This window comes from Channa argus, chromosome 22 (assembly GCF_033026475.1).
Source record: "Channa argus isolate prfri chromosome 22, Channa argus male v1.0, whole genome shotgun sequence".
Lineage (NCBI taxonomy): Eukaryota > Metazoa > Chordata > Actinopteri > Anabantiformes > Channidae > Channa > Channa argus.
Genome location: NC_090218.1, coordinates 12,977,309 through 12,995,316, shown reverse-complemented (window position 1 = coordinate 12,995,316; position 18,008 = coordinate 12,977,309). Strand labels below are relative to the sequence as shown.

Sequence of the window (18,008 nt, the reverse complement as noted above, 5' to 3'; positions counted from 1 at the left end):
ACTCTGTTCTCCTAAACACAGCAGGAGACAGACAACAAAGCCTCAGAGAAGACAGACATGTTGGAGTGCAGAGGTAAAGAGCACAGAAAGAGAAGATGGACAAAACAGAACTCATTTGCAGACGTGCGATTTAATAATAATTGTTTATGTATCACAGTTTACATCTGGTGGAACTAATTTTGGTGACTTTGTCCAACCCAAGTACAATATTTCTCTGTACTGGAGGTAAAGGAAATACTCATCTGTGTAAAGTACTTGTTCTACTCCATGACTGTTTCAAATGCAGTAAATTCAATTAGAAGTGATGTTTCCCTCCCTTCTTTCTCTTTGTGAGAGAAAAAACTTCAGTTTGTTTTTCACTGTTGTGAAATTGTTTCACAGCTTGTTTAATTTGTAATATTTATGCTCCTCATGTTGCAGTGACTGCAGTAAATGACCTGATTCACTGAATCTGTTCAGGAAGATAAAAGCTGAGTGCAGCCTGACGCAAACGGACCTGATTTCCTTTTCTGTGTTTATTCTGGTGAGAGTTTAGATAAAGTCTGCAGGAGCAATGTGTGCGTGTGTGTGTGTGTGCGTGTGTGTGTGTGTGTGTATACGCAGTCACTCCAAAGAGGTTAATATTTAGTGTGGACACTCAGGAATGGGGCAGCAGACAGAGTGAGCAGTGAAGACAGGAGACATTCTCACTGATACTGTTTTTCTCTGACGGAGACATTTAGTCGTACTCATCTTCATCTTCATCAACGATGTCAGTTCTTCCTCTGCGGGTGAAAATGTTGCGGCACATCTGGAGGTTGAAGGGCATCGTCATCCTCGTTTTGAGCCCTTTCATCCTGCTGCCACTCGCTGTCAGCACCACGGTGAGATTTACCAGTTTACTGAGAAATATCAGCTGCAACAACCACATTAAAAAAATTAACCAGCCTAAATATTTACTTTATTAAGCACTGACTAGTTTAATTTAATTGATTTCTGAAAACTCACCTGTTCAATTTTCCACTGAAATATTACAAGTTTCACTTAATACTCAACACGACCAGTTAAACACACAAGTTTACACAATTCTGACCTGAATAAATATCCAGTTTACTGAGCACTGAGGTCAGTTTAACACTTTTCTGTTCCTATAGGCATAATAACTATGCTACCCAGCACGTTTAAACTTGAAGTTTAATCAACTTTAACCAGTGTAAATAACAATTCTCTGAGCACTAACCAGTCCTAACTAAGTCTAAATTGTCTAACTGACAATTTTACTAAAGCTAAGCAGCTTAAATTACCCTTCTTACCCACTCTGATCATATAAATGTACCAGTTTAGAGCTTTGAAAGTACTGGACCAAGTTCTGACCACTTATAAGGTCTAGTTTTGAAGTAAAGTTACCAACCTGCTAATCCAGTTGAACTGAATGGTTTACTCGGATCTTATTTATTAGTTATATAAGAACAGTTTACTGAAAACTAACTAGTTTAACCTGAAATTAGATAAAACCTTTTTTAACCAGTTTAAGTTACTAGTTTACTCAGCACTGTCCATTTAACGGATGGTTATTTAAACAATGTGACAATGTGACTGACAACAACCAATGAAGTAATTTGGTAAATAGTTGCTTATATAGCGCTTTTATCCAAAGCGCAAATCAGTCAGTGGTTCGATCCCCGCTCCTGGCTACATGTCCAAGTGTCCTTGGGCAAGACACTGATCCACCAGGTTGCTCCCGGTGGGTCAGGTGAGCACCTTGCATGGCAGCCACCACCATCAGTGTGAGTGTGTGTGAATGAGAAGCACCATTGAAAAGAGCTTTGGATAAAAGTGCTATAAAAGCGACTATTTAATTCAATTTCAATCCAATTCAGTTCAACTTTATTTATACAACGCCAATTCACAACAAAGTCATCTCAGGGCACTTTACAGAATAAAGTCAAGATTATAAAGATTATTTAATTTGAAGTTACCAGTTTATAGCCTGAACAGTCAGATAACCAATTTAGTCTGTATCCTCATGCACAGGTACTAGTCAACAAACTGACTAGTTTTGGTCACTAGTGCAAACATTAACCACTTTAAATTATAAGAATAATAACAACCAACCTCAGTTTCCAGTTTATTGAGCACTAATGAGTTAAATTACCACAGTGGATTATCACCAACCAAATAATAAGTGACGTTAACCCTTTACTGAGCACTAACTAGTCCACAAAACCAGATTCGTGACCAGATTCTAACACAGCAATGATCCATTTTCACAAACCTGTGTCTTGTAAACTTTACCGTCTAACAACTGAAACAAAGCAGTTCATTACAGAGGTTTCTTGTCCTAAAACAAGTGAACCGGATTATGACCAACTTGTCAGTTAAATTAAGCAGTTTAAATCCTACATTAGAGCCTTTGTGTTTTCGCTCGAGGTGTGTGGACATTAGGAGCTAAGTTTTTTGTCACTGATTTACCAAAGTCTTTAAGAGTTAACCAGCAAAAGTGGTTTCTTTGGGAAAACATCCCTGCTCGCATGTTCAGGCTAATACTGTTTTACTACCTGTACTGATCATAGACTCAGTTACTAGCAGTACAATGTCGCACAATTCCTCTGCAGAAAAGAATACAAAGCCCAAAATGATCATACACCTGAATCAACAGCTCTGTGTTACTGTCTAAACAAAAAGCTTTTCCCCTCAGGAAGGAGGATTTGTTGCAGAATTCTTGGATGAGATTAACCTGTTTTTACATTTTTATGTAGATGAATCAAAATAAAAACAAGTGCATCATTAAAAAAACATGTGTTAACGTCAGGTTTGAAATTTCTTCAATGATGAATTTACCTTGCAAGCACTTGTAAAGATCATAGTTACACGGTGAGGTTATACAGGGACATGGCTCAGATTGTGTTCCCAAAACTCTCTGGTACCTTTTCCCAGAAATCCACACTTCATGCATTCATCACCCCAGCAGGTGAGTGTGTGTGTGTGTGTGTGTGTGTGTGTGTGTGTGTGTGTGTGTGTGTGTGTGTGTTAGTGTGTGTGTGTGTGTGTGTAGCTCTGTTAATAAAAACCGAGCCTGTGTGTGTGGACAGTCTCTGCAGGTCATCGCACCTCAGTTCTCACTATCATGTTTCCACATTGGCACCAATGTACAAAACAAGACCAACAATGTCTTAACAACGTTGGCTGAGGACATTTACGTTTAAGAGCAAAAGATGACTAGGAGACAAAAATGTCAAGTTTTATTTATATCACACAGACAGACACACACCTGTTCAGTTTAATCCAGCAGATCTGCCATCAGTTCTACTTTTACAAGGCTATAACCCTATTTAAAATGAAGGAGGCAACCAAAACATTAGAACCACCTCCTTAGTTAAACTTAAATGTTTTTTGATGGTTTTCTGAAATTTGGTTTAAAATGTCCACAACATGTGGATGAAAGATTCTCAGTGTGAGTTATGTCTAAGAAATAGTTTTAACCTGGTGGCTGTGTGTGTGTGTGTGTGTGTGTGTGTGTGTGTGTGTGTGTGTTGTGTGTGTGTAGGAGGCAGCCTGTGCGTATGTCATAGCCCTCATGGCAGTGTACTGGTGCACTGAGGTGTTGCCACTTCCGGTGACAGCGCTGCTACCGACCGTCCTGTTCCCCGTCCTCGGCATCATGGAGTCCAAAGACGTAAGACTGGACACACACACACACATTCTCTGTATTGTAGCTGCACCTGAGACACTGTTAACATATAGAAAAGCTAATGGACAGCGGATAACGACAGCTGCTAATGAAGCTCTCTTCAGCTTTACAAGCTTCATTGTGAATTCCAGCTTCACTCCAGCTTCTTCCATGTCAAAACACAACTTTGCTGTTTTGGTTCATGCCACCAATCCCCAGCAAACAGCCAACACAGTCAGAGCAGCTGGTAAAGATTGTGCAGCATTTAGCAGCATACAAACAGATATTTAGGAGGAGGAGCCCAAATCCAGAGCTAAGTGAGCTGGACTTCATCAGGTCGACACAAGATTCAAGATTTGTTTCTGCTGAATCAAGTGAACCAAAAATAAGTCGTGGCAGTTTGTTGCATTCCCAGTTTTGACTGAGCAGTTTTAAAGCTAATGTAAACATGTTCACATTATTGTGTCCAGCTCCTGTAAATGGTGTGTGTCTGTGTTGTTCAGGTGTGTATGCAGTATCTGAAGGACACCAACATGCTCTTTGTGGGGGGGTTAATGGTGGCTGTGGCTGTGGAGCATTGGAACCTCCACAAACGCATCGCACTTCGAGTACTGCTGCTGGTCGGGGTCCGACCCGCCCTGTGAGTCCCACGACCTCCTGCTCTGTCCTGAACAATGACGACAGTCAAAAATTCTCATACTAACACAAAGAACTTACAACACAAAACTAAGTGCAGATAAAAAGAAAAAGACAAAGCACTTAAAACAAATCATTTTTCTTTATTGCTTTTTAAAACACTAGTTCTTTGGTCTCAGTCGTTGTTGAGATTTTTCACCCTTTCTTCTCTACCTGCGTCTCCCAGGTTGATGTTGGGGTTCATGGGGGTGACGGCCTTCCTGTCCATGTGGATCAGCAATACAGCCACTACTGCCATGATGGTTCCCATTGTCCAGGCCATCCTGGACCAGCTCCACAGCAAGGGAGACTCTGAACCTCCTTCCAAGGCCCAGATGAGGGCCATTCCACACCAGAAACAGGGGAAAACCATCAGCAGTCTGAGATCCCAAGGTAAACAGAAGCAAGTTAATTTTTTTATACAGTTTCTGGGGCTTATCACTAACCCTAACAATATTCCATCTTCTACCAAACTAAACCACTTCTAACAAAAACAGTATCTAATGAGGTAATTAGACACCTGTCAGCCACCTCTCGTTATAACACTAAGGCTCCAATCTGTCGACTTTTATCCATTCATTGAAGCAGGTCCTGTGGACCAGAACATCTCTCATCCAATCATCATTCTAGCAAGAGAAGACTTAAACCACCTTAACTACGTCTATGTTGTCACCCCACACCACCAATGCCCCATTGACACTCCATTCCTAGTTATCTTAATCGAAGGGATCGCCCCCAAAACCTCTGTTAAATTTATTTTGTGTGTTATAGGTATTTATGACTTTATTTTTTGGCCTCTGTACAACTGCTGCACCACACACAGATACAGTATGTTAGGATGCTGTCAATGGAGCAGCGATAGAAGGACACCAGCAGTGTCTGTGTGATGTCATTTTTCTTCAGGACTCTCTTTAATCGCAACCCTGAAGTGTTAACTCCCCAGGTCAGGTCCTCCTCAATGTGGACCCCCTGGAAGCGGAAGTCTGGCACCCACTCTACACAGTCCCTACTAATGTATAATGGTAGAATGTCAGTTTTCTTCTCGCTGTAGTGAATTATCAGCTCCTTGGTTTCTGGTTTGTTTAGGAACAGGCTGTTTTCTCTACACCACATCACCGTGTCCCTGTAGGCTGTGGTGTCATCAGCAACCTTGACAATGGTGTTGTTTTGATGGATGGGGCAGCTGTCATGGGTGTAGAGGGTGAATAACAAAGGGCTCAACACACAGCCCTGTGGGAGCCAGTGCTGAGGCTGAGGGCTGTGGAGATGTGAGAGTCAACTCTTACCCCTTAAATCTGACAAGACGGGAAACTTTTTATCCACTGACAGGTGGCCTGTGGAACTCCAAGATCCATCAGTTCCCCAATCTGTGGGGAAGGATGGTATTAAAAGCAAAGCTGTGATCCACAATGAGCAAATGCACATAGCTCCCCTGCTGCTCCAGGTGGGACAGTGCAGCACAGAGCACAGTGGCCACAGTTTCCATCTATTTGCCCTATAGGCAAACTGGTGTGCGAGGCATCCTGATGTTAATAACCTCTGGTAGTTCTACCAGTGAGCACAGGATTTGTAAAAGTTTACTAAAATCCAGATATTTCAGATTCAGGATTTTTTGCCAAAGTGACTTGAAAGATCATTTTTTTACAGCCTGATTTATCGAACATTTCATGTGTTTCCTCAAAGATGTGACCCGGGAAACTGAGACACACACTAACACACAAGACAACACATCATCTGAGCAGAAAGTAAAAGAGATGGACGGACAGGAGACAGTCAAGCCTGGTGAGTCCACGGAGGAGAGTCTGAAATCTTTGTCTAAAACTGACAAATCAGTTTTCAGTGAATATTTATTCATTCCAAGCAGCTATAATGTTTCAAGAAAACTAGGAAATGAACCCGTTTTTGGTGGTTAACATCAAACATTTTGTGTCTTTGTGTGTTGTAGTGGTTGTGTGTGTGGAGGACGTCTGTTGTCAGATGGAGTTGGAGGAGCTGAGCGACATGGAGGACGAGAGGATGAGGATGAGTAAAGGACTCCTGCTGTGTGTGTGCTACGCTGCCAGCATAGGGGGCATTGCTACTCTGACAGGAACTGGACCAAACCTGGTTCTGATGGGACAGATGGGCCAGTGAGTCCTGATACACAAACACACACATTGCCTCCAGAAACATCATTCACGAACTTCAATGCAAAATTAAATTGGATATTGAATCATTTATTTTGGCCACAAACTGCTGAAACAAACCCATCACACCATGTTCAAATCTCCTATTTTGCCTGAGTTCAATTCCCAAAGATTCCCATGAAACATTCACAGTGAAAAACCTTGTTGACTAATTGAAGCACCACAGTCTTCTTCAGAAGTTTAATGTTTCAGTCTTTCTGTCAGTGGGTCTCAGGTTTAGATGTTTCCTGAAACATTGGAGTCTGTCCAGCACCAACATGCTAACGAAGGTATTATTTTTAAATTAAACTTCCTGTCTGGCTCGTCCCTCACAGACTCTTTCCACATAATGGTGATGTCATCAACTTTGCGTCCTGGTTTGCGTTCGCCTTCCCCACCATGGTGCTGACACTGACGCTGGCCTGGTTCTGGTTGCAGTTCCTCTACATCGGCTGCAAGTGAGTCACTTCCTGTACGGGAATTGAATCCTCAGGTGTTATTGATTAGGTTGTGAAGTGTAAATGCACGTGATTTTCTACATCAGTCTCATATCAGTGGCTGATTGAAGAGTTGCCACTTTAGAGCATTTCCAGTAAACATGATAAAGGACAAAAAACTTTCTAAAAACCTTGCTTTGTTGCAGCCTGCGCAGAACGTGGGGATGTGGGGAGGTCCAGTCAGAGAAGGAGCAGGCGGTCTACAAGGTGATTGCTGACGAGCATCGCCGCCTGGGGCCGATGAGTTACGGTGAGGTCAGCGTCATGGCTCTCTTCATCCTCATGGTGGTGCTGTGGTTCACACGAGACCCCCGCTTCATGGACGGCTGGGCCACGCATGTCTTCAATGCCAAGGCAGAGTAAGTACCAAAATGCAAAGACTTACATTTCTTGAAAATGGTTGACCTCCCAACTGAAGAGTGTCTTCAGTTCTAACTGACAACGCGCTTCATTATTTAATGTAAAAATGATCCGATATAAATATTTTTTGGGGGGGGAAAATATGTGAACTCAGTGTCTACAGTAGCTGATGTGACCCCCTTTTGGAGGCAGGACCATTCTTCGCAAAGGCTTCAAGTGCCACTGTACTTTCCCTGCTTCTGTTTCGCTGGGCCTCATCCCCACCACATTTGCAGCAGGGTTGCTGAAAAAGACATAAAGAAACACATCATGCACAAAGTCCCCAATCACACTGTGAGGCTCAAGTTGAAGACTTGTCTTATAAGCGTCCAAATGAAGACCTCAAATCTTCTAAGCAGACATCAGTACCACCACCATGGGCTATTTGTTGAGAGGAATGATCATTAAAAGTCTCTTTTTTTTATGGAGTTTTTGTTGCAAATTTACTGAAGAGTCTGAGAAGGAAACTCAGATTCATTGATTCATCAGTTCTCATGGTTATTTCCACTTTAGGTGGACTTCTTCATTTTTCTCTCCTCGTCTGTTCACTGTTGAGGACTGAAGGAATAAACGTTCCTGCATTAACACAAAGTGACAACAGACTTAAAGAAAATGAACCCCAATGTTTCTAAATGTAAACTCTGAGTCCCTGAACAAACAGAGAAAATGTGTCCTGGGTACAAATGGTAAACTTCAGTATCACGTCAACAGCTGTGGGTTTGACCTGTGGCACTGAACAGCAGAATTAACCGAGTTCACCTGCGCATTTATCAGGCTGCTGACGTCATTTAGATTTTTTAGATGACAGCAAAAAGTAAAAAAAAAAAAAAAAAAACAATCAGGACGACGAGGGCACATTAAATGTTATTACAGTGTAGTTCATGAATTTATTGATGGTGTATAAATAATGTACTAACTCAGAGACAACAAACCTTTGGTTTGCCAAACTGTGAAACATCCTTCTCTTGTCTGGTTATGTCCTCATGTCCTTTTTTACATTTTCTTTTTGTTTTCTTCTGGAACAGAACTGCAGGGCATCTGGACTAAAACCCATTTACAAATCTGCACATAAATATACAATGCGAATAGTTTTAAATTCAATGTGATGTCACTTTCGGCGAGTCTGTAAACCTCTGTAAAAATGCTAGAAAAAGTTGAACCTGAGAATTATCATATTTTTAGCTTTTCCTCAGTTTCACAGTAATTCAGTGATGGTTTTCTGTCTGTGGGTGAACTGCAGACAGGAGCTGCAGATATCTAATTCTGTGTGCATTAATTAGGATAATAGAAAGAAGAAGGACTACAGGCATGAAATAAAACTGGACTCAGCCCTGAACTCAGTGTCCCCACTTCAGCATTATTGTCTTTGCATGAAAGATTTTGACACCTCACAAACCTCTTTATACAGTTGTGTTGAGCAAAGAAAAGATTCAATTTAAGAGTTGTTGAATCTATAAGTTGACTCACAACAATGTGCACAGCTGCAAACACCTCAAGAAGCACGTACAAGATGGTCTGAGGTCAGTTCCAGTCCAATAGTCCTGCTAGATGAAAAATCACGTTCACGTGTCAAAATTGCTTCACTGGTGTGTTTTTGCAAGTCAGGTTGTAAATATACGTGACTGAAAGACGGCCAGTGCTCGTGTCCCCTGGGTCCGTCCCCTCACCTATCACCTGCTTCCTGATGCGTCCAGCTGGCTCACACAGAGTGGACGTCAGCCATTGATCTGTTTGTCCTGACACGTGTTTCCATCCTGTTTATACTTATTAGTTTCATTCATAATTACATCGAGTTTACATTTTCAGCTAATATTACTGTGATATTAGAGTAAGGAGCCCAGACAGGCTGTGTACAAATCCACCTGGAAAGCAGTTTAAGGGTGAAAAGGAAACTTTTAGTTACTGATGAATTGTGTAGCACATTTATAAAATATAAGTAAAACATAAACTCCATCTGCTGCTGAGGTCAAACTACATCCTTGTAATGTACAGTGGGGTCCAAAGGTCTGAGGCCACATCTAACACCTGGTCTATTTGGATGTTAACCTGTTAATAGTGAAACAAGGGATTTATGGACACAAGATGTTCTGACATTTTGTAAAATGAAAAAAAGTCACACGCTAATATTTTGTTGAACTGCTTTTATCTTTGATTACAGTAAACATTCAGATTGTCCAGTGTCACAACATTCATTTCTGGCCAGAGTTGCATAAAATTTTCACTAACATCTTGTATGTGATGATGGGAGAGTCGGACCACTGCACAATGACGTGTTCATCACTGTAACTATCCAGTGGCAGGCTCCTAACTATCTGCCCCGTGGTTTAAAAAATGAACGTGTACTATGATTGTGAGCATTTACAGAGCTCACAGATCAGATAAAAGGATGCTAACCTAGAAAACATGGGGTCAAAGGTTCCTGGAATCTCCTGATCTGGTTTTAAAGAGATGGGTTGATCCCATTGGACCTGCTGTTTGTGCAAACCATTGATTTCAACATGTTTCCTGTTTCCACACATTGATACTCAGACATCCTGAAGCCAGACAGCTGATTGTACTCGAAGCGCTGCTGATAGCACAGATAAGCCTGATAAGCCTTCATATGGAACCACAACTGTTTTAGCCTTTTTTAGATGCTCTCGTTGCTCTGATAGCAAAGTTCTCAGGGACAAAGCTCCATCAAAGTACCTGCAGATATTTGGTAAATGGGCTAATGGACGAGTCCACTAGACTGAGAGGATCAGGTGGGACGAACTAGTAATAGTTTGATATTGTCAGGTGTCATTTTCTCTGTGGATTTTAGTGTCTTCTGATGACTGCAGGTGAAAAGTCCTTGGTGAACTGATGAGCGTGCACAGGAAGTGGATTTCAAAACATCCCTGTGCTTTTTGGTCGATGGGTGCATGCAAATACAAATAGTTTGTGGTGAAATCCTCCATTCATGAACTGAGCAGCTGGTGTTGCTGACCTGAGTGAAGCAAGTTGAAGAGTTTGGCAGCAGATTGGAGTCGATAATGGCAAAAAATCGAACTGAATAAACATGAGGAGGAACTGGAAATAAAGTCAAGAGTGTTTCCACCTTTCTGAGGCAGCAAACTATACAGTTTGTGCAGTTGTTTCTCATAACATCTCTTAATCCATTTTTAATGTTGAGTGGACAGTTGACCTATTTACATTGCAACATCACCACATTTAGTGCACAAATAACATAAGTTTCCCAAGTTTCAGTTTAATTGGTCATCAGATGATGTAGAGAATACGTCAAAAGATCTATTCCATTTTTATTATGAATAAAAGTAAAGTGATGAAGTGCAGAGTCTGTCTTTCATCAATACACATTTTATCAGTCAGTCACCAGCCCGGTGGATTTGAGCGAGCTGAGATTTCTCTACTCGGTAAACTGTCAGTTTGGATTTAAAACAGTGTGTGAACTGTGTTGGGATTTTTAGTGACTGTTGTAAAACTGACCATCACTTAGCTTGCGACTAACTGTGGACTTTATGATAAATCAAATTATGATAAATGATGTGGAGCAGTTTGTTGCACTGGTGCTCAGGTGTCCTCGTTTGTCTTTTTGTTGTCTTTTCATGTGATTTGATTAGATTTTAGTTTGATGCTGATTTTCTTTCTGTGCAGGTTCGTCACTGATGCGACCGTGTCATTGTTTGTTGCCGTTTTGTTGTTTGTGCTTCCTTCTGAGCCACCTTGCTTCCTCTGCTGCTGGAGGAGCTCCAACACAGGTAGCACACACACACATATAACACAGAGCAGAGACGATATTAATTAGTGTAAGTGATGTAAACATTTTTATGATCCAATCAGAGTCCCAGGACTCCCGAGGCCCCGCCCCTCCACTGCTCACCTGGCAAGTGACTCAGAAGAAGATGCCGTGGAACATTGTCCTGCTGCTGGGAGGAGGCTTTGCCCTGGCAAAGGGCAGCGAGGTCTGTTTTTTGGAACAATCTCTGTGTTGGTCTTTGACTTAAGAAAAGAAAAGTTATAGTGTTTTTTTAATATTGTAAAAATTAGGATGATTTTTGACAGTAACATTTTCTGGCTCTGAAGTTTGGGAAGAAAATCAAATATTCTTTAAAAAAAATTATCAGAAAAGATCTTAGAACATTCTTGGACAACCTGCTTTTAAAGACCTTTTTTTCAAATGTAAATGATTTTTGAAAAGTTCAGCCTTTTTTGGAAAATATCAAAACATTTCAATACAGTACAGATTAGTGAAGGATAAAAAAAGTAAGAACACTTTTGATTTAAAAAAATGTAGAAAAAAGGATCATTTCTGGGAAAACCTTTTAAAAGTCAGAAGATTTTTGGGAAGCACACTTGCTCATTTCACTGTCATGAAAATTAAGCCTAAAGGAAAAGTTACACTCAAACTGCAGCATCCAAACCTGAAGTGATGTGTTTGTGGTTGTGTGTTGTCAGGAATCCGGTCTGTCCCACTGGCTCGGGGATCAGATGGCCCCGCTTCACTCCATCCCACCTTGGGCCATCGCTGTTGTCCTCTGCCTTCTTGTCACCACCTTCACTGAGTGTGCCAGCAACGTTGCCACAGCAACGCTCTTCCTGCCCATCCTGGCCTCCATGGTACCACAGACACACGATTAATATCCCAGAGGAAGAATAATTTGCTCCATAGCTTTAGAAAGGCCCTTTTGTATCTGTACATTTACTGAAACTCTGCTGTTTTTCTGTGTGTGCTGGACTCAGTCCCAGTCTATAAACCTGAACCCGTTGTACGTGATGATCCCCTGCACCCTCAGCGCCTCCTTTGCCTTCATGTTACCGGTGGCTACGCCTCCAAACGCCATCGTCTTCTCCTATGGATTCCTTAAAGTGTCAGACATGGTAAGTGTTGTTTTTCTTTTCTGGGATGGAGGAGGAATTGATCCAGCCATGAGGTAATATTAACCACGTTCCCCTCTTCCACCTCTGCAGGTGAAGACAGGTGTGGTCATGAATATCCTCGGAATCAGCTGCATCACTCTGGCTGTTAACAGCTGGGGTCGTTTCATGTTTTCTCTGGACTCGTTCCCTTCATGGGCCAACAGCACTGCACCTGTGTAGGAACACGTCCGTTTTCTACAACCTGCTCCTGTATTGTATCAAATGTCGGAGGATTCAAGTCCTCTAAATGGTGTTTAGGTGTATTTTTCAGCAGATAAATCGTTTTTTATGTAATATTCATACTGTAGTTTGTCAGAGCTGAGTCCGACTTTTGACTGGTTTTCCAAAGGATTTGTCATGGAACCAACAAATAACCTCTGAAAGACTTGTCTTTAGGAGAAACAGTGGATTTGAAAATCCTGTTAGCAGTGTCCACTGCTAACGAACAGTGCAGCTGCAGTTAGAGGCGTGAGTATTAATATAAACTGCCCACGTTTCAAATAAGACCAGCGCCCAGCAAGAACAGACATCTCTAATCGTGGACATGTTTCACCACAAAAAGAGGAATTGTGTCTCCTGAGCCAGAGGGAAACGTGGAAAGGTTCATGTTTTATAAGCTGAAGCCACATAGAATCTCACCATGTTATTTCCATTCACGTCTACTTTGCCATCTTTTACTAACTATTTGAGCATTATATCGATCTTTAACTTGAATTCACTGTTGTTTGTCTGTGTGGGTCAAACAGAGTCGTCTTTAAACCCAACAGTGTCATAGTGGAGTCGTTTCTCCATTTGCCTTAATTACAGTTGTTTCTACTTTGCAGGTTCTCAATACCTGCTAAGTTACTATCAATCAGAGTCAACATTTGAGGACATTTTTCATATTTAATATAAACGTCAACTGCTCGCACAGTTACTAGGTGGTATTTTATTCTATATGGGCAAAAAAAATCCCACCAGCCATTCTAACATTTTCAGGCACAATAGCAGAGAGCAAGTCTTTTTAAAAAATTCTGTTCATTATAGTTTTCCTGCATCTGCCAAGAATTTCTGTGCATCGTGCAGGTGCCTTCTGATGAGCTCATTAAAGGCTTAATGGATAAAAAAGATGCACTTTGTGCTGCTGGAAGCCTTTTAATGTGAAAACTCCCTGGATCATTGACAGTAACTTAACAGAAAAAACAACCAAGCCAGAACGATATCCATAAATTATTTACAATGTTCTGTACATGAGTGTGGAGTTTATTGACAGGAACTTAATGATCAGGCAAACAATAAGCTGGAAGTGATTGGAAATATTTAGTAAACTGAAACAGTATTAACAGGGTTTCATACCTAAACGAAGACATGATCATTTTAATATCAGTGGTGGAGAAACTCTGTTATCCCCTTTATTAAAATTATATTTGTGAAACAGAGTGAACTTACTTGACAGGACGATGCATCAACACTTATCATGTCAACTGGAATCATTTGAATTATTTAGAAAAAAACTGTACATTTTATGTTGTATTCTATTTAAACATAGAAGACTTGTTTAGTAGCAGTTTGTGGCTGAGTAAACGTGTACTGTACATATATTTTGTACCATCTTGTTACTAACAGCTATATTTGGTGTTAATAAAAGTACATCTTTAAAAAGTACATTTCATCGTACTGTATATTTCAAGCAATATTATTGATGCAAAAATATTATTTTGGAATATGATATAGTAATAATGTTTACATTTGTTGTCGCTTATTTTTCCATTTAGATTGAAATTATATTAATGCCTTTTAGATAAAATACACCTCACATAGATTTAGATTTGTTGTTCTAAATGCTGTTGCTTAAAAGAACACAAAAGCAAAAATGGAAATATAGAAATATGCAGTGGTGGGAAATTCAGTTAAGTTCAGTTAATTCAGAAATTCAGTTATTAGCTTAAATAAAAGTAGTAGTTCCCCCGTGTAGAAATAATCTGTTACAAGCAAAGTTATGAATTCAAAACCTATAAAGTGCAAAAGCATTAACATCAAAATGTACTTAAGAAAGTACTAATTTTTACAATTTAACAGTATGATTTTATTGAATAATAGTTACTGGTGCTTTAAACTGAACTGATGTTACACCTGATGTAACTAAACATTTTAACCACTTTAAGTGGCAGCAGGTTCATCCATAATAATACATCAGTATTTAGTCGTTAATTTTTTATTTATTTTGTATTAAATTATGCAAAGTAACTGCAGTTGTCAATAAACATGGTGGGGTAGTCATATAAGTACCAGTAGCTCAAAGTTTTTGAGTGTACTTTTCATAAATTGAATTACTCGTTACTTTGTCTAAATATTTTACTTCTCATGTACATGAGCTCATAAATGTGAAGACTTATATTAAATGAGCAAATATTGTACACTGGTTGAGCAGCTAATAAGAAACTGTGGTACAGCAGTTTGTTTTAGAGTTTTTAATTTAAAAATGCAATATTTGCCAGTACTTACTTTTAGAGTTGTAAAATCAGAGTTTGTGACTTTAATTTGTCATTTTGTTTGTTTTTACTTGGAAAACATATCAAACAGTGAAGAATTTCCAGATTATAGACAATCTGAATCCGGATGGCTCTCGGTGTGCAGTACCAGTAATACTTTTCATGGACGAACAGAAAAATACTGCAAGAGAAAGAACAGAAATAAACATTGATTATCATGAATGAAAATATCGTGAAGTAGATTTTAAAAAATGAATGTGGAATTAGTGAAACTTTAACCCAACACATATCTTGAATAAATCTGAACCACTGTGATAAAGCAGAGGATATGGCTGTTAATTAAATTGGATTACTTTAGTTTTTTTTTTATCTTCCTCGAAATATCTGAGAAAATCATTCGTTTGTCGTCTGTCTCCCTCCAGCGGTCAGACAATGAACAGCTGTGCCATAAAACGATCTAAATTGTCGTAAAGTGAGTACTGGTTTTTGGCAAATACGGCGTCGAATACTTTGTGGCGGTGACTGAAGAGCAGCAAAGATTAAAGACCACGGAATTTTCCCAGTACTTTAATTTAATAATTACCAGTGTTCATCAAGTGACTGTGTGTTGTTTTTTGGATCTCATCTGCTCATAACCATCGTCATGGAAACAGGTTTGCTTAGTTTTTGGTGTTGGCTAATGTTAGCTTGCTAGCATAACGAAATATTGAGAAGGAAATTCCTTTAATAAATGATTCCAATTGAATTAATCTAAAGTGGCTCTTCTATCCGGACAAATTCCTTTGGCATAGCAGCTTTTTTATTTTAGCGGGGGGTTGGTTTTTCTTGGGAAGATTTATGTGACGCGTTATTAAAATCAAGGTCTACGAGGTGAATCGCAGCACAGCGAGAGCTCTCGGTTTGATGCTAAATATGCGAACGGAGTCAGGTCGATGCGGGGTTTGCGTTGCGTTCTGCTCGTTTATCCACGAGATGTACAAATCATTAAGACTGCTGCGTGAATAAAGGTGTCATTGTCATTTCACAAATATTTATATATTATTTTTTTTGTGATATTCTGGTCTTTTTTTAACACCAAGTGAAACTAATCCTGATGTCTTATTGTGTTTCTGGAGCAGATGAACAGGCCAGGAACCGTTTCCAGTCAGAGCTGGAGTTCGTCCAGTGTTTGGCCAACCCATACTATCTGAACTGTGAGTAACAGCACACATGAATTAGAGTTGTGCAGCCGTACATGCTCCTCTGCTTGTAAACCGTTTGTGTCTGCAGTTTTGGCTCAGAGAGGATATCTGAGGGAAAGACCCTTCATCAACTACCTGAAGTACCTGCTGTACTGGAAGGAGCCAGAGTATTCCAAGTTCCTCAAGTAAGACTGTCTGCTGTACTTCAGTCTTTTGATATCCTCTGTTTGGCTTCTTTCCTGATCCTGTGTGCAGCTCTAAACAGCACCTCTTGTCTGCTACCAGCACATATTGTCTTATTTTGTCTTGTTCCTGCACTAGATGTTAATCGGCTTCCGAAAATAGTCCCCAACAATTGCAGCCATTCTCCTGTTCGCTTCATTTCACATAAATATCATTACATGCTAACATTCTTCTAAAAAGTACCTGATGCTACTGAAAAGTCTAGTTTAAGGGGGACCTGGTGATCAGTGGTAGAGCATTGGGTTGGGATACAGAAGGACGCAGGTTCGAATCCCACGCGACCAGGTATTGCTCCAGGCTGGGTGGATCATACCAAATCAACGTGCTGAACATGTTCCGCTGTGGTGACCCCTGACGGGACAAGCCAAAAGCCGTTGATTGACTGAAAAGTGTCGTTTACCTGGAAACACCTGTGCTCTCATTACTGTGGTTTGATGGCTTTGTAAATGACATTATCTGCATTGAAACGCAAGCTCCACACCATCAGTAGTTTTGTGGAGGTTGGAGGATGAACTAAGATGTGCATGAAGTCGGCCAAAGATGTATTTTTTATATTGTGACTTTAAACCTCTTCACTCTGGGAGCATTCCTTTTTATGGGATGGGGAAAATCAAAAGGTCTCTTTTTATCATAATGCATATTTGTGTGGATATACTTGGAGCTTTATTTAAAAAAAATATAAAATCATATATAATTACAGCAAATTGATCCAGCATGCAGTGTTTTGTTTCCGTTTACAGTATAAATTGTTTGTGTTCTTTAATTGTAAAAAGGGATTAAATCAAGATAATTTCACATTTACTGAAAATATTCATATATTTTTATAAAAAACAGTTTTATAGATAATATATAATTGTTCTAATAAGAGTAAGTGTGTGTGGAGGGCTAACACCTGACCCTTTTTCCCAGGTATCCTCACTGCCTGCACATGCTGGAGCTACTGCAGTACGAACACTTCAGGAAGGAGTTGGTGAACGCTCAGTGTGCCAAGTTCATCGACGAGCAGCAGCTGCTGCACTGGCAGCACTACTCCAGGAAACGAACCCGGCTGCAGCAGGCACTGGCTGAGCAGCAGCAGCCGCAGCAGCAGCCGCAGCCGCACGGGAACGCCACCGCCAAGTGATTGTGTGGACAGAGGACCGTACACACAGATGTGTGTGAGGATTGTGGATGGACTGTTGGAGTGTTGAGGCTGATGTGAGCTCTTCACGTTTCAAAAATACTGACATTAACATATGACTCGCTGCTGGAGTAATCGAGTGTTTCTCCTGCTGAATGGAAGATCTATTGTTTTGACCACTGGTTTTGCTGCAGTATTTTGCATTATTTTGAAAGTAAAGCAGCTTTTAGGTCTCTGAAATATTTCATCCCACCTGGTGCCATTCATTTTAGTTCAAATTGGTAATACTTTAATTTCTCTTAATTTGATTAAACTTTAATCAGTATCAGATACTTTGTAGTGTTATATACAGTTAATTACATGCCTATACACTGATGTGAGAATAATGGATAAATTAAACTTACCACCAAATGCAGGGCTGTAATGTGCAGAATATAGTCCTAGATCAGTGTTTGTGGAAGATCTTTAAAACTATTTCTTGCCTGATGGGGAAAACGTTTGGTTGTTGTTCAGGTCAGCTGCATGTTTTTGTGTTGTGTGAGACTTAGACTTTTTGACATTTTCACTTCTGTTTATAAACTGTGTAAAATAAATGATTTTTTTTTTTAAGTTCTTATTTAGTGCCATTATTTTAAAATTCAACTAGATAAAAGCCTTAATTGTGCTAGATTTTCACGAACACTTTGAGGATTGTGGGACTGTACAGTGT

At 40.1% G+C, this 18,008-nt stretch overlaps 2 protein-coding genes across 3 annotated transcripts; both read left to right on the top strand.

Moving 5' to 3' along the window:
* The first annotated feature begins 531 nt into the window (after window positions 1-531).
* slc13a5a (solute carrier family 13 member 5a) lies at window positions 532-13,928 on the top strand. The gene is made up of 13 exons (XM_067492637.1): window positions 532-863; window positions 3,527-3,655; window positions 4,153-4,289; window positions 4,512-4,717; window positions 6,008-6,106; window positions 6,270-6,453; window positions 6,825-6,947; window positions 7,133-7,345; window positions 11,022-11,125; window positions 11,208-11,329; window positions 11,823-11,984; window positions 12,108-12,245; window positions 12,336-13,928. The coding sequence occupies exons 1-13, from the start codon at window positions 750-752 to the stop codon at window positions 12,462-12,464; spliced, it is 1,860 nt and encodes a 619-aa protein (XP_067348738.1). The 5' UTR covers window positions 532-749; the 3' UTR covers window positions 12,465-13,928.
* A 1,289-nt stretch (window positions 13,929-15,217) lies between these two features.
* On the top strand, window positions 15,218-17,904 carry med31 (mediator complex subunit 31). 2 transcript variants are annotated; one of them, XM_067492710.1, is made up of 4 exons: window positions 15,218-15,408; window positions 15,874-15,948; window positions 16,025-16,121; window positions 17,089-17,904. In XM_067492710.1, the coding sequence occupies exons 1-4, from the start codon at window positions 15,399-15,401 to the stop codon at window positions 17,300-17,302; spliced, it is 396 nt and encodes a 131-aa protein (XP_067348811.1). In that variant the 5' UTR covers window positions 15,218-15,398; the 3' UTR covers window positions 17,303-17,904. The 2 variants fall into 2 exon arrangements, with proteins under 2 accessions (XP_067348811.1, XP_067348810.1); XM_067492709.1 differs by having other exon boundaries at window positions 15,871-15,948.
* The last annotated feature ends 104 nt before the right edge of the window (window positions 17,905-18,008 follow it).